This window comes from Strix aluco, chromosome 7, assembly GCF_031877795.1.
Source record: "Strix aluco isolate bStrAlu1 chromosome 7, bStrAlu1.hap1, whole genome shotgun sequence".
Classification (NCBI taxonomy): Eukaryota; Metazoa; Chordata; class Aves; order Strigiformes; family Strigidae; genus Strix; species Strix aluco.
In genome coordinates, this window is record NC_133937.1 from 17,569,401 (window position 1) to 17,585,919 (window position 16,519).

At 37.4% G+C, this 16,519-nt stretch overlaps 1 protein-coding gene across 5 annotated transcripts in view; it reads right to left on the reverse strand.

The window, feature by feature from the left end:
* The window catches only part of ADK (adenosine kinase), a 290,826-nt gene that overhangs the window by 151,126 nt on the left and 123,181 nt on the right, over positions 1 to 16,519 (reverse strand). For all 5 annotated transcript variants that reach the window (XM_074830614.1, XM_074830613.1, XM_074830615.1 and 2 more), the window contains one exon: positions 3,440 to 3,612. In XM_074830614.1, coding sequence (XP_074686715.1) covers positions 3,440 to 3,612 — 173 coding nt within the window. The remainder of the gene's footprint in view (positions 1 to 3,439; positions 3,613 to 16,519) is intronic.

Consider the following 16,519-nt stretch of genomic DNA (forward strand, 5'->3'; position numbering starts at 1 on the left):
GTATGTTTCCTTTCACTTACCACATGGCCCTGAAACTGTAAACCTAGTTCTCTGTGGTTACATCCAACTGTAGAGATGCTCTGCACATGATGTGTAATAAGAGACTAACACTCAAGACAAAGCACCAAGCTTTTCCAAATTAAAACTGTAAGTCTACCAGCACTATGTTCGACATGTGGAACACAGAAAAGGTAGATATCTTTTCAATGAAATACAGTAATTAGAGACAGCCAGAATGCTTCAAATCAAACAGCTTAATGGAAACCCTGTGCATGTAGGTATTTCTGAGCAGAATGCACAAGTCAAAGTCACAGATTATGACGGAGTGTAGGTACTACTTTAGATTTTAATCATCTGTTAGGATTTTCTTGAAAAGCTCTGAGAAAACAAAGCATATTAGTACTGCTAAGCTACAGAATTCAGAGTGGTAATCACAGAATAGCTCAGAACCCTTTCCTGCAAAAAGCTATAGTCTTAGCAGAAACAAGAAATGTTCACATCAGGGTATCTGGAACATAAATATACACAGCCACCTACTGGGAAAACCAGGAGTCCTGTTAGCCCACTCCTCCAAAAGAGGCAAGTCTGAATTACCTGAAGAAGGAAGTTAGCATGTACCTCAAGTGGGACAAGAGATTAATCAATAGAGTTATCAACTGGGGCCAGGTTGAAGTGATTCCTACAAATATAGGAAATGCTGAAAACCAAGAAACAATTGGAGAGTAATTAAAGCCTGAGAATATACTTGCTCTCACCAGAAGAGGTGGGGTTGCACAATAAAGTCTTTAGCAGCAACCATCGGCCATTTTTTTCTATCTCCTGAGGAGGGAAATAAGTCTCTTGTACTCCCTGCACACTCTCAAGCATGCTCTAAAACAGTGATTGAGATGAAGCCACTGTCTCTAGTATTTCAGCAAACATTTGATATTAAGAGAGAAAAGTGTTTTATATAAGCAAACCAAAAATACTGCTTAATAAGTTAAAAGAATACTTGCAGACATTTTTATAAATAAATTTACCTAAACTTTTAAATTCCATTGAGATGCATGGCAAAAGATGCACATATTTTTCCTGAATTCATGGTGTATGTCTATTGACAGTCTTGACTTCAGTTTCCCATCATGTCATCTAGGAAATGATGATTGCTACAGGATGCCTACACAGACACTATGTGGCTGACGAGAGAGAGAGAGAATCGCAGAGCAGAAACATCTTTATTGCTTGTCTTCTGTTTGAAAAACTGAATATGGATCCTGGAGATGAAGGGGGAAAGTCTGTAGCCATAATTAATGTCAAGACTCCAGATGAAGATGAATGAACTTTCTTCCTCCACTGAGTATGTACATTCATTCCTGAGAGTAAGACGTTATATGTAACATTAAATTGTGAGGGACAGGTTGATAAGCTGGAGGACAGGGCTGTCTGTCATTCAGTGAATCTTCAACAGCCTGGAGAATTGGGCTGGCAGAAAATTTGAAGGCAAATGCAAAGTCAAGCAACTAGGACAGAATAACTCCTATGCAACAATACAGGCTGAATGTTGACAGGATACAACGCACTTTGCAGAAAAGGACCTGGAGGTCCTGGTGGATCAGGCTTGGAACACTGAATCAGCAGTGCACCAGCACAGAGAAGGTTAATCACATTCTGGTCTATATGAGCAAGCACGCAGCCAGCAGGGCAAAGGAAGTTATATATTCAGAACAGAGTTAAACCTCTGTTCTGGGCTGGAACACTTAACAAATGAAGAAGGGCTTGGCTGAGCCTTAAGAAGAGGTAGCTAAGGGGAGACCTTCCTGCCATCTTCAAATATCTAATTAAAGTTTACAGAGAAGATGGAGCCAGACTATTCTTGGACATAAGAAAGAACAGACAAGCTGGAAGAAGGAAAATGTCACATGGATATTATCAAAAGAATTTCTCCCATGAAGAGTGGTCAAACACTGGAACAGGTTGCCCAGAGAGGTTGTGCAACCTTCATCCTTGGAGATATTCAAAACCTCACTGGACATGGCCCTGAAAAACCTGATCTAACTTTGAAGTTGTCCCTGCTTTCTGCAGGGGTCTAGACCAGACGTCCACTCTAAAATTGTTCTAGGGTTCTACCTGTTGTATAGAAAATTGTCCCTCCTTTGACTCTCAGTTCAGTTCACGTTGCTGCCTATTGCCTTTCAAAACATTCACTAATTTGTCAGGAAGTTTGGTGTGGATTTTAATTATGGGACTGATATCTTACCTTAATAAATTCTACTAACTCCTGATACTGCTTTGAAAGGGAAAAAGCAGTTCCTCAGGATCAACAGCACTGACAGTCACAGAGGGAAACCAAAAAGGATAATGACAGTTATATTGCTCTTACTCAGAGCCAAAAAGAAAATATTCTTCAGGGTAACCGATACCATTTTCATTATTGTTTCAATATCTAGTATCAGAAAATTAGGATATTGGCAGAAATCAGGGAGGGTTGGTGTGTGCTGGTAACATCTCAAGATTAATGACTGTCTGGTTTTGAAACCTTTAAAAAATCATCAGGAGGTAATCAGCAAATAGCACATAAGTTCAAGTGTTAAGGGTGGAGGGAGAAAGAAGAAAGCAAAGGGCCATGCTTAAGATAAATGCCTATTGACTTCATTATCGCTTTCTAAAATTCTCGTTTTTATTGATTTTATTACAATATCCCAAACAAAACACTCTATAAACAGGTTCTTACTTATGGAATGCTCTGAAACCATATAAAATATCACAGATCATTGTTCATAGTCTGCAAATATAAGAAAGGTTGAATAGTTCTGGAGAAGTGGGGTGGTTTTTATAATATAACAAAGACCGTCTGAAAAAAAGTAGCAAATGAAAACATGAAAGACAAAATTCAGAAGAAATGTTAAGATGTAGACATACAGAATTACAGTTATTAGATGAACTCAATAACTGCAACAGCAAAAAAAAAAAAAAAAATCACTTTTTTCTTCATCTTGTATAAAATCAAATTAACCCTTTCAATCAGGCTATATGCTGACATCTATTCTCTTTAAACCCGTTATCACCTGAAGTATATTCCTCATCTGCCAATCAAGCATATACCTTACATACCAATCAGCTTCCACATAGGCTGCATAAACATACTTGTTAACCAACTTTTGTCTCCCACATATTTTCTCTTTCCAGAGCAACTGGAAGCTATAAAGTTCAGAAAGAAGTAGTATATTATTACCTTATACTTTTCTGCCATAATACGATTGTTGTTCTCTAAAAGGAGATTAATACCACCCAGCCCCAAACTATGAGCCAGGCAGTCCTGTACTGTCTCAAACCAGTGCAAATACTTTCTTTATCATTCAAATCACAATTTTTCAAGTATTTCAAATATTCGAAACCAATTAGGCTCCACACACTATGCCAACTGCACTTATATCTTAGGAAAATATCAAAGACCCCTGACCTGTTATCACTAGTGATGCAGGCAGCACAGGTTCCTGTTGGTTCTTCACTCTGCTCATAGTAATGAGCATCCACATGAGCTTCCTCAGCCTTCTTCTTTAAGATCTCTCCAAATTTATCTTTGCCAATGCACCCAAAGAAAGTTGCAGCTTTGTAAGGGCTCTGAATCATCCACTGCAGATTGACAAGGAAAAAAAAAAAAACAAAAAAAAACCCAACAAAACAAAGTTAGCATGCCTGGTATATTATTTTTTGCCATTTTTTTCTCTCCACTTGCCATATTTAATTCTGTGACTGCAGAGTACTGTGACATACAAAACACTTCTGTGCCTGAAGTAAAAAACATCTGGTACATCAAGGGAGGGAAGTTCAGCAAAGAATAAAAAATTTACCCTTAATGATCCCACTGAGTGTTTAATACCTAATGTAAAATTTAAATACATGTAGTTCACTATCAAATAAAGTAGATTAGTATGTTTTTACAAGGTATTTCAAAAGAAGTTTCCTTGCTCAAAGGAGATGCCCCTACACTTATATTTAATCAAGCAACATATGGTTATCTTTAAAGAAAATTTGTAGAAAAGACAAAAGAAAAAAAAAAGGCAACAAAACCAGAGATATACACATAAGGAAAAAAAATACATTTGAGAAACCTAAGAAGAAACATTGTGCAACATTCACAATATATATAAAAACTAAATGGTACTGAAAAGAATCATTTGTGTCTACCATTTAATTATATGCAAAAAAGGAAATGCTCCCCATTTACATTGTTAAACCACCCATGAAAATATCTATCTCCAACTTTCGTAAGAGCAGTTCTGTCACTTGAATTTTAAAGAAAGAGCATAGCTGCATGGTGTTGCTAAGGTGCCAGGTTATTTCATAAAGCTCCTCTTTTATTAATACAAAATATGTATCATTCAACTGTAAACGTTAACTCCATTTTGTACTAAGTTAAAAAAATGGCATTTAGCAGCAATGTAAAATCAAGAGTGAACTAAAAAAATAAATGTGAAGAAACAATCATAGGCCCTACTCCACTAGTGGTGAGTCAACCAACTGAAGTCATTATAATTCACTCTAATTACAGTCAGAAAGCTTATCCACTCAATCTATAGTATAAATTAAAGGCTACATCAATTTACTGCTATACTAAAACCCTACTTATAATTGTTTCCTAATCAAGATTTAAATAAACGATAATGTCTCCATTACAAAGCAGCATTAGTGGTAACTGTGGGTTGTAGAAAGGTCAAGTATCTGAGTTGCAAATACATGCTTAGTCACATCTTCATTACTTCCAGCTCCAGAGGAGGAAAAAAAAAAAAGAAGAAAATCTTTAGTCATATACAAGTCTTCATTAATAAGGCAAAGGTGGACAAAAGTTGCAAGGCCTCTTTCCTGCAGGAATATATATGAAGTTTAAGGACAAAAAAAGATTGTGTCGTCAGATGGTGGCAGCATTCCATTTCTGCACACTACACATGCTCTGCTAATCTATTCCATATCACTCTAAATTAATATAAATTAAGAAAATCCCTAACAAGAGAATTATCTAAAATATCCTTGTATTTTACATACATCTGCACATACATAATACACATTTGCACAGTGTTCATTTAGGATGTCTTAGGAACAGTAATCTTTTATATTTGGAGGTACGGTTAAGTAGAACAGATTATTTCACAAGACTAAAGATGTTTTGACCTACTGTAAGCAAATATGGAACCAATTTCCACACCGATAAGAACAGAAGTACCTGAAGCCTTGTGTCCCGTGCTGAAAAGCATGCCTTACTTTCACAAATAACAAGAATTAATAGAGATCACTATGAACAGCATTTATCAAAGCATCATACTCCCAACAGTTCTTCAGAAAACATAAAGACTTCAAATGCACCTTGGGCTTACAACATTCTATCAAGTGACATAACTTTTCCATCCTTTATATATAAAGTCTGACAACATTTGGAGCAGTAGTAAGTAATATTTCACATACATCTCTGAAAAAAGAATTTCTGTTCAAGTATCACAGTTTTGGCTATTGGCAGCAGCTCAGTTTGAATTCAGATGTGATACATGCCATATATAACTGTCACAATCCTTACTTTAAATGTAAGTATTCTTGAGAATCAGAAGTCAGGATCTAGGATTTCTTGTGATGAACCTCTGTATATTGTGCAGACCACTTCTTCCATAAGCAGTGGTTCTGCTCATGATTATTTAAAACACAGGTATTATATGGTAGGGGAATATTCTCACTATATAGATACTCTTTTCATTTGAACATCTGAGCTAAGCTAAGCAACACTGAGGAAGATGGAAAAGTAGCCCAGCAGTGTTTCTCTGGAAAGACCCTCTCATCACAGATCACCAGTTACAAATACTCTCAGCTTCTTGGTATTACTCCACATATTCCCACAATAACAGTGGTGAGGTGTTGCTAGTTGCAGAACTCCTCCAAACTGTTCCTCCTTTCCTCAACTAAAAGGCTGCATATTAGTAGAGGCAAAAACCAGACATCACGTTACAAGCTTGAGGAAACTGAACTTGCAGAAATAGCTCTGTGGTATATTACTGAAGTTGCACCTAGTGGAATGAGACATAGCAGGCATTTTTTGCATATGTGTGAAAAAACAAGAGACAAAATAACATCTTCAAGGCAGACTCTGGAGCACTTTTTTAAAAATTTGACGCTGGATTGGAGTTTAATTTTGAATAGCTTGATATGGAAAAAAACCAGCTTCTATGGGCTACTTCACACACCACCATCATTGCTGTTATTAGCAACATATTGGCTAAAACATTCTAAATGGGAATGGGGGTCAGTCATCACAAGACATCACCACGAAACAGTTGTGCAGCATTATATCCAATATCAAACGAAGGCCAGTAACAAACTGCACACATTAATGCCATATATATGGTTATATAAACTGCAAATTAATTTTATAGATTTATGTGGAATACAAGATTTAATTGAATGAAAAAGACTCTAGACAGAAAGGAAAAATGACCCAGCTCAGCAGGCACTAGCATAATGAGTTAATTATCTAGGGTTTGGCTAGGCAGTGAGGCAGCTATTAACTAACTGTATTGACAGCCTGGTCAGGAGAGGCTGGCACCTGGCCACACCATGAATCCTCACCATCACCCAAGGGAATTTGAGGCTGTTAATGGCCCAAAGACAGAAGTGTCAAAAGTAGGAACTTATCATGAAGGAACAAGACAGCCTCAGAAGTGGGATACCACAAAGGAAACTCAAAATCTAGAGTGGTTTATGAAATCTAATGTGTTTCTCCATCCTAAAGTTTTCTTCTGTCAACACAGACTGGACATCAGGTACACACACAGGGACAGGCCCTGACCTTTTCAGTTAAGATATGCATCCGTGACAGAGGAAGTAGCACAGGAAATAGAACACCTTTCAGATCTTCTCAAGTTAAACAGATTGCATTTTTGTTGTATACACTCCGGTAAACTAAAAGCAAATATTAACATTTTAAAAAAAAAAATTATTTCTTGCCTTTAGCATAAGTATCTTAAAATTAGGTTGATTTCAAAATAAGCATAATCTAATATCAGATTATCCTATCCCTACAGACACATTATTCCTTATAATCAAATACTGAAGCCAGCACTTCCAAACGAGGCCAGCACCCTGGACACTCAAGGATACACTAGAGAGTGACAGAACGCTTCACTCCGTATTTTCATGAGGCTAACTTGTGCTCACAGTAGTAGGAGTATCTGTTCAAGTGTTTTTTCATGATCAGAGTTAACAGGGTGAACTCTCTGGCATGCTTTAGCTATCAGAGAAGTGTGAGAACCTTTGTGTTCCAGGGAGTGGGTGGCAATTGCAGAGAACAGCATCGTCTTTTCTTGCAAGATGTTGAGATGCCAAGAAAACTTGGTGAAAAGTAAAACTTCTGAAGACTCAGTTGTGACTGTGAGACTGCTTAGAGTTAACTATGTCCCACTCTTTCACATCCTCAGACTCGAAGATGTGGTACACCTCTCTCCCCTTTTTGTCTGATTAGAGAACAGCTTTGGAAACAACCTTTCTTCTGAGTTACAGAAGCACTTCTGGAAGCACTTCTTCCAACACTAGAAGGGACTTGACTTTGATTGGCTACTCAATGCTGTCTTTTGAGAACGATATTCAAGATGAGATGACAAGAGTTACCTGAATGGTCCCTTACACCCAAAAAATAAAAAAATGCCCCTTCATACTATGTGAAAGAAAATCAGTGGTCTTAAAGAAAGAAAGAGAACTGAGTTCTTTGACTTTTATTTCCCAAGCTTATCCTATTCAGCTTGAGAATGCCATGCTTCTGCCACAGTGGCAGATTCCAGTATCCTATATCACAACCCTTGATCCGCATTCAGAGCTTCTCTTTGTTGTTCCTGCAAAGTTCACTATAAAGGAGGACCTCTACTTGAAAGGCAAAAAGCAGCAAAACTAAATAGTTGATCTACTTTACCTCACTCTCCAGCTGCAAAGATACTTACTCTGCAAAAGGCGTTTGTTACTGCTGGGTCTCAGTATACAATCCCGTAAGACTTAAAAAGAGACATCATACTGATGAAGCTTAATAGAGCTTTATAGCCCTCTGACTAAAACAAAGATCCTTCAGAAATTATTTCATTTTACTCTGACTCTATGCTTTGCTGTAAGTGCCACTGTTAACTGGACAAGATTGACAATCAGAACAAGGAGGCCGATGGAGACACTTGCTGCCAGTTCCACATTGTTCTTCATCAGAACTCCTTAGCTCCTGAATTCTTTTTTAAAGCTGCAGCCAGTAGTGCATTTCCACATCTGTCAGTCATCTTAAACTAACAATGCCAAAGCATACGAAGCTTTGCTTAGACTGACATACCTTCTGCACACAGGAGTGTTCAGCTGTAGACTTGAATCCTAAATGCCTAGGAACTGACAACACAACAGGAAGCATTATGCCCCTTCACAGTGAAGGATCTTCAAAACTCATTAACACTGAATACAGACATCTGAAGTGAATCTGAAGTGTGTTATTTGAAGCTGGACTCTTCTCTGCATGATGTGTCAAATCTGATCTTATTTTAAATTGCAGCTCACAGAGGAGAGGACTCCAAAGACCTAAAATTAGCTAAGACTTACCATGCTTGCTAAAATCTAAACTAAACAATGTTAGCAACTACTCACGAAGCTTTCTTTTTAGTAAATCAGAACAGAAACAGCTTCTTTTTACAGAGTGCTATTTGGAATATCTCTTATTTTAATAGTCTGAATTTTAGAATGAGTCCATACACTTCTCAAAGTTTCACCAGTCTGTTGTACCCCTCGGACACATCCCTAATAATCCCAATTATATACACAGTCCATTACAAAACTCTTACAAATATTTTTAGGAATATTTTAGATGCTAAAAGAAAATAAATCACACCTCATCTTAGAAAACAAGATAAAATGAGAAAAAGTGGGATCAAAAATGAAATCATTATATATATATATATATTTTAAAAACATGGGAACCTGTCAATCCTAAAAAAAGACATTAGCGTCACTGTTCCAAGTGAGCTCACTTATTTCTTGTGAATAATGTGATACATCTCAAGCACAACTGGAATGCAATATTCTGTTACCATTACACCTACTATGTCATCTAAAATCCCTACTGTGGTGGGTTAACCCCAGCCAGCAGCTAAGCCTCCACCCAGTTTCTCTCTCAATCCTCCCTCCTGGGGGGATGGGGGAGAGAATTGCCAGTGCAACAGAGAAAAAAAACCCATGGGACAAGATGAAATGATGCAAAGGCAATCATACACCACCTCTCACCAGCAGACTGATGCCCAGCCAGTCTCTGATCCACAGGTACCTCAGAAAAACTCCCCCTCCCTCCCTGCCTCCAACAGTTTTATTGCTGACCATATTCCATATGGTCTGGACTATTTCTTTGGTCAGTTGGAGTCAACTGTCCTGGCTGTGACCCTTCCCAACCTGCAGCCTACTTGCTGGGACAGCAGACTGAAAAAACAGAGAAAGCCTTGATGCTGTGCAAGCACTGTTCAGCAATAGCTAAAACATTACTGTGTTAAACAACACTGTTTAGGTGACAAACCTAAAACACAGCACCATACGGGCTGCTATGAAGAAAATTAACTCCACCCCAAGCAGACCCAGTATACCCACCCCAGAATCATTGTTATGAGAATACAGCATCAAGACCCTGGAAAACAGATGAGATGCTACAGTTTTGTTCCAACACCTTTGCAAGTTTTTTTCCTTTTTCTTTTTTTCATTGATCAACATTCAAAGATTGCAACAGCTGTTATCACATAACGGCCATATAAGAAAAAAATAAGCTTATCTTTATAAAAGCAGGCTTGCAAAAAGGAGCCCCATGTCCTGCACAGTAATTCTTCCACTGTTAGCTGAAACTACCAAATCTCACATGAGGAAGTGATATTGTTAAAATGCATGACAACACCCTCAAGCAACTTCCAGTCAAATGAGATAAAAGTGATAATATTTTTTTAAAGGGAAAGACTAGCTAAAGCCTTGCTCTGAGACCAGTATCTAAGTCTTATCAGAATTTGGTTCAACAGGTACTATCCAAATCTCTGCACAGGAATATCTGTTAGTTCTACTGTGGTGCCACAAGTTGCATTTTGCTATAGCTTTCCAAATTAAGATGTCTATCAAAACATTAATGATCCAGGAGCAGCACTTCAGTCACTTCTACATTTAAAACCACAAAGCTAACAAACTGCCTCTTAACAAAATCTATAAACCAAATAACTATTCTCTGTGCTGCTATTCTTTTGTATTCCATTTCCTATTCTTTCCCTCTTGCTCTTCATCTGCTTGTCCAGTGTTTTTAGTCCAGTTTGTAACCTTCTTACTGGACAACAAATACAAGCATATTTTCTGTAAATAAACATGTAACAGCCATATTTCAAAGTTTCAATGTGGCCAAAAGCTAGCTCTCTTTTATTGTACCCCTTAAATATTGGCCAGTCTAGGCACCTCATTCCAATATTCCTTACTCCATCACCCTCTTATACTGAACTTCAGAAGAGAGGCTGTAGCACTTCAGGTATTTGAGGCAGAACTGTAACATTATAAATACAGGATATGTTATTTGAGGCCAAAGGCAGAATGTCTCCTGCAAGACCTTACAAGGCACATATTGAGACCACAGCTGGCCTTGTGTCCCTTCCCCATTTGAAGCACAGAACCTGAGCCATCAACCACCTCCTTGTTTGATCTGATGCCTCACTCCCTTTCCACAACACTAATGTGGTCCCTTCTCAAAACCGGGTAAAAGATGATACACCTACAAAACAGGGGCAGTCTTGCCAGTTCTTCATACTCTTCATGTAACTGTCATCTGAGTGATCACAACAGTAAGAATTCCAGGTTTACTTGGGACTCTTCTGCAGCTGTTTCAGTGTATACAACTGTTTATTAAGAAATTTGCTAATATTACAAAGCTATGTACAAAGTAAGGTTTAAGAGCATCTTTATCAGTAAAAGAACGCAAAGATACTAACCTCCTAGCACTGTGCGCGAAACACGGCAAGGTGGCAAATAAAGTACAAAACAAAAAAGTCTTGCTCCTCTGTGGCTAGAAGCTGTGGTGTTAGTATGCTTCCATTAACAGCTTAACAACATGAAAATGGAACATCATACTTGGGTACAGTAAGACAGACTCACTGGGCAACTCTACACTACCTGTTAACCACGTCTCAGCGTACTCTACATGTAAAGAATTAGCACTCACTTCATAGAGATATAGGGAAGACTGACAAGCATTTTAAAAATGTCTTAAAATTCTCCAGTGTAAAACACTGTATGTATTTAAGTGCTAACCTACAGTGAAGTTGATATTGTTGCAAAGTGACATTTTAGGATATTTTGCATACAATTGTGCATATCTATAACCTTCAAACAAATCTTCCTTTTCAAAATGTATGCATATGTCACTCTCACTCCCCTGCTAGATGATGTGCCGTCTCAATGAATACACCCACACTCAGAATGACAGCAAAAAATCCACAAGTGAAGAGACTTCTTTCATTGTCTGGCAGCACAGAATTCATAAAGCACAAACTGTAAACAGCTGCCTATCAGCTTCTATCAGTAACAGTATCAAAAACAGATGGCAAAGGTCAAGTCAAAGTTTATTGACAATGATGAACTTTGACAGCCTCTATTAAATTACTTCTTCCTTTAAGGTGTATGTGATCAAAGCAGCAGAGAGATTTTCACTCAGTCACATAACAAGCTATTTGTTGAGATTGAAACATCTGGTCAATATCTTCTAACACTGAAATTTCATGCACAGTTACCAATAGGGTACATTTCTTCTCTTCTTTTTACAGAGTCCATAAGGGTGGCACATATGGCCGATCATTTCATTCAAAAAGATTTCAATTCCAGGCATTACATACAATTGTCTCTATGCTTTATAGTATTTTAAGTCTACCTACCATCGTTTTCCATCATCACTGCTGTCTGCTCTACTCTTTGCTATAAAAGCCCACCAATATGACAGAGCACTTAAAGCTTAACAGCTTTTGACTACTGGAGTTAGAAAGCAGTTAAGGCAAGGGAGTTTTTGAAGTGGCAGGTCTTCATCTATCTGTTGTCAAGAATTCCCAATGCATTAAACTATTTACCACAGCTCTAGAAACACAGATTATAATTTTTGTTGTAATAGCAAATGCTTCATTTATGAGACATTCCTGAGCAATTAGAGATCACCCTTTTTACTGATTTAGAAATTATTTTACAAATATAACATACATTATATTTCAAGTGAACATGTGATAATTAGGATTATGATTCATCATATTCTTATATTTCTCCATCTAAAATAGCAAGACGACACAAAATTTTATCTATTCCAAATGCTGAGAAATGCTTGCCTTTAAAATTATGCATCAATGTTGCCACAGCAACAAGTAGTGGATAATGTGAAATGTACTTCACCCTTCCATTTCTAAATCCCAATCCTTTTTGGTCAAAAGAGAAAGAAGGACTAGTTGCAAACATGCCTACAGAAAATACATTTCAAATAATTTTCAGTTACTATTAAATACCTCCATTTTTATTCAGCTAATGGTTGATTTCCACATCTCATTCCCACACTGGCTGGCTCCAAGTAGCATCCAAACCTTAAAAGTTTACTTAGCAGTTGTAGGAAAACATTGACTCTAAAACTCCTCAATATAATTACGCATCGTGCCCAGATGCTGCACCAAAGGCATAACAGAGGGATGGGCAGGAAAGGGAGAAAGTAGATAATCTCCATGTGGGAAAAACCTATAAAATGCTTGAACACATACATCCCTCAGAGGTGTCACGAAGATGCCTGGGCTTTTCTGGAGAGTGTGTTGATTTTTGGCACTATTGCAGTTACTCAGTAGTACTTCATTGTTCTGAAGGAATGGGATATGTAACCCAGAATAAGAAAAATAAAAATCAGAATTGTCCACTAGAAATTGATGGGTTCCATATAAATGTCAAGATATGGCTTACAGGTAACAGAACATGTTTACAGGTTGTAAACATTAGCCTAAATAAGAGCCTGTCAAACCATGCCACAAAGGCAGACAATCAAGTCCAGAAAGCAACTAATTAGCTGTCATTTAGCACTAACAGCATTGGTGTAGAAATTAAGTAGCTAGCCAGATTCTAACTGTTTTTTGATATGAGTTCAAAGGAGGAAATGTTCCAGGAGCTCCAAACAAGTTCAGAAGTGATGGGATCAGCACTATTAACTCGCAGTCCTTTTTCAGAGTAATACACAACAACCCCACCCAATCACAAAGGGTGTAAATTCAGTCTGACTTTATTGTATATATACAGCAAGGCTTATAGTATTGCGGTGGAGCATTCCATCTAAACTGATAAGAAGTTTATTTCTTCCAAAGTTAATAAAAAAGTTTCTTCAGAAGAGATTAGGAGAACAAAAGTTAAAAAAAATAGTAACAATGGTGTCTCTCCTCCAACTTCAAGGCTTTCTCTCATTAGACTAGGAGCCCTCTGAATGGCCAAGACAAAACTTTGGAATGGTGATATTAGGCTTTGAGTCAACCCCATTAGGAATTAGTCTTTCAGGATTGGCCTCTCTTAAGTGTTATCCCCATATACTCTATCCACAGTTCCACATGGAAATGCCCCTCCTCCAAGGTTCAATATTCTTAAGGAATGATTCCTCTTCTAAGGAAGAAAAATGTGAACTAACTGAAAAATGACTGCCTTAGAATAGGCAAGTCTCAGAAAAGCCTCTGGATTCCTCATGTGTGACTTCCAACCACATTTAGTTGGAAATGCTTTATGTCCACCAAAGTTTGTGACTGGCACACAGACCAGGGTGAGATTCCAGGGGAATACTGGATCCACAGTGCGTGTGTGAACAGAGATCTGGAGGAGAACCCATACATGCTCTCACAAAATAATGAAAGTAATTGCCATAGTTTTCCCAAGATGAAGTACTCACTTCCTTGAAATTCTAATGTTTTATGTTACTGAAACAAATTCATTATTATGTTTATCGCTACATGCACAAACACTGGTGCCTTACCTTTAACAGTTCAGAAAGGAACAAGATAAGAATATACACTTCTAAATTACCTTTCAGCTTATTCCAGTACCAACTAGATATAAAACCAATACAGAATATTAGCTGCACAAGAAGTACTTATTTCTTATTGTTTCTTGCTTACTGACATCAAGAAGTCTGGATAAACAGCTGTTGCCCATAACACTCCATTTTGCCAGTTCATCTGCAGAGGAGGTTCAACAGGTCTTGAAGTTGTCAGTCCCTGTGCATGTACTCCGGAACCCCGTTGCTCACCCACAGAAAGCTGGACACAGCCAGAGTGCCCAGGAGTGCCCACGGCAACAGCAGCTGTCCACGCTGTGCATGGGCAGGCAGTCGGTGTGCTGTGCCAGGCACTCTCTGCGCATGCTGCAGGGCTCCCACTCCCTTCTCTCCAGAAATTCTGTGGTGGAAAGTTGTAGCCCAGTGCAGAGAACTTCTCAAGACCCTATATCAGGTGCTTTTGCTAATCACTTCGGGGACAGATGGTAAGTTGTTCCTCCACAGTAGTTAATGTTTATCTACCCACATGGGTTTTATTCTATTCACAAATAACTGAATGGCAACAATATGTTTTTTCCTATTTCTTCATTTCTTAAGCATATAAATACTGTATTTGCTCCAGTTCACAAGAATCACTTTCCCCCTTGCCAGTTTCATCCATAATGCCTTTAAATTTGCTGTGGTGGGACAAGCAATACCTTTGTCAAAGTAATGTAAGAAACCTTCTATTTGTCATAAACTCTATTTTGATTCCCAAATATCAAACAGAATAGCAAAATAAATAATTGTATTATAGCTTTTGATTACTTTTTAGCTGACGTAGTCCCTCCTTCATGGTAACTTTTATACTTGATGATAACAAATTTTAACTTTTTTTTTTGTTTTTAACAAAATGTATGACAGAAGTCACATATAATTATGTGCAGTTGAAAGTAGAGCTTGGCACTACCTGAATTTCTTGGCACCTAGCTCAAACTTTCTAGTAAGTTCAAACAACATTCACAGAACAGATAATTTAGTTGCCAACTCCTGTGTACTTCTGAAAAAGAACTGAAAATTGCTCTTAAATTTGTTTTTTCCTGAATTCAATCGCAGATAAGACACTTGACTCCCATGATCAGCTCAGCCTCAGCACTAACTACCAGACCTAGTTTGGCAGGAGTGGAAGGCAAGGGAAACCTTGCATTTACGAAAATGTTGGTTTTGATTCAAAAATCGGTCAACCCTTTTACTGTTGGCTTCAAAAAATCACAGGATCAGACCTGATGAACTTTATCTTATCTTTTGTATAACAGGAAATTTTTTTTCCAAACTCTAAAATCAAAATTAACAGAAAGAAGAAATACATACATGAAACACTAAGGAGAATATGTTTTGCAGACAGCTGTACAGCCCTGATCTAGTTAACATTATTTGAGTGAAGTGTATTTTGAAGTTAATGATTTTCTTTTCCACTTTCTTCTGTGAAGCTGGAAAGCCCAGACCCAATTGTGATGTCAATTAATACAGTTTTATATTGATGTAAATTTATTCACTTCACTAGAGTTGTGCATGATTTATGCAGATGCAAATCAAATCAAATCCATAACTAGTATGACCCTGTATATATTATCTTTTAATTTGGTAATTTATTTTTTATTTTACCTAAAGGAGTATCTGCAAGTATGTGTGTATAACTTCATTATTTCAATGTTCTAAAAACCTACCCAATACCATCTTCTACAATGCATGTATTGACCACTATTAAACTGTAATAGTTAAGATAAGAAGATCTATGTCAAGGATTGACATCCAGTGCAGGACAGACTTAAAGAGTACCATCTGAGGAGTTTAAAGTAAAATAAGGAAACAATGTCTTATCTGTAGTAAAGCATGTGCAACAATAAAATGCCAAATTTTGAAGACCAGCAATGTATGAAACAAAATGTCTTTTTTTTTTTTCCATGAACATGGCAAACCAAGAATAAATTATAACTGGAATTCCTGTAAGGATAAAAAAACATAGTGATTTGTTTTTAAAAACAGTAAATAGAACTTCACGTTAAAAATATGTTTTAATTACAGCCACCATCCCCAAATATTCAAGTTGCAGGAACAACTCCCTAAGCATCTTACTTGTGTATTCAGATCTGCTGAAGATCAGGTAAATTGGCTGTCAAATCACTCAAATACCATAAACCACCAAGTGACCACAAGTGATCCTTAAAAAAAAATGAATTTAGTGATAGGCATTTCAGTTCAGTCTTATGATTCTACTCGTAACAAGATCCTTTAAATATGGACAAAAAGAGCATCTCTGAAAATGTGCCTATCTTCTATCCCCCTATTTCACAAATTTAGGATTTTCTCATTTACTTTTTTTTCCCCCCTGTATTTTGGAATGCTTGCTATTGAAGATTGTACTGTAAGGGTGAAATGTCAATTCATAACCTAATTTTGACAGGCAAGAGTTGGAATACTACCACTGAAGAAAGGAAGAAA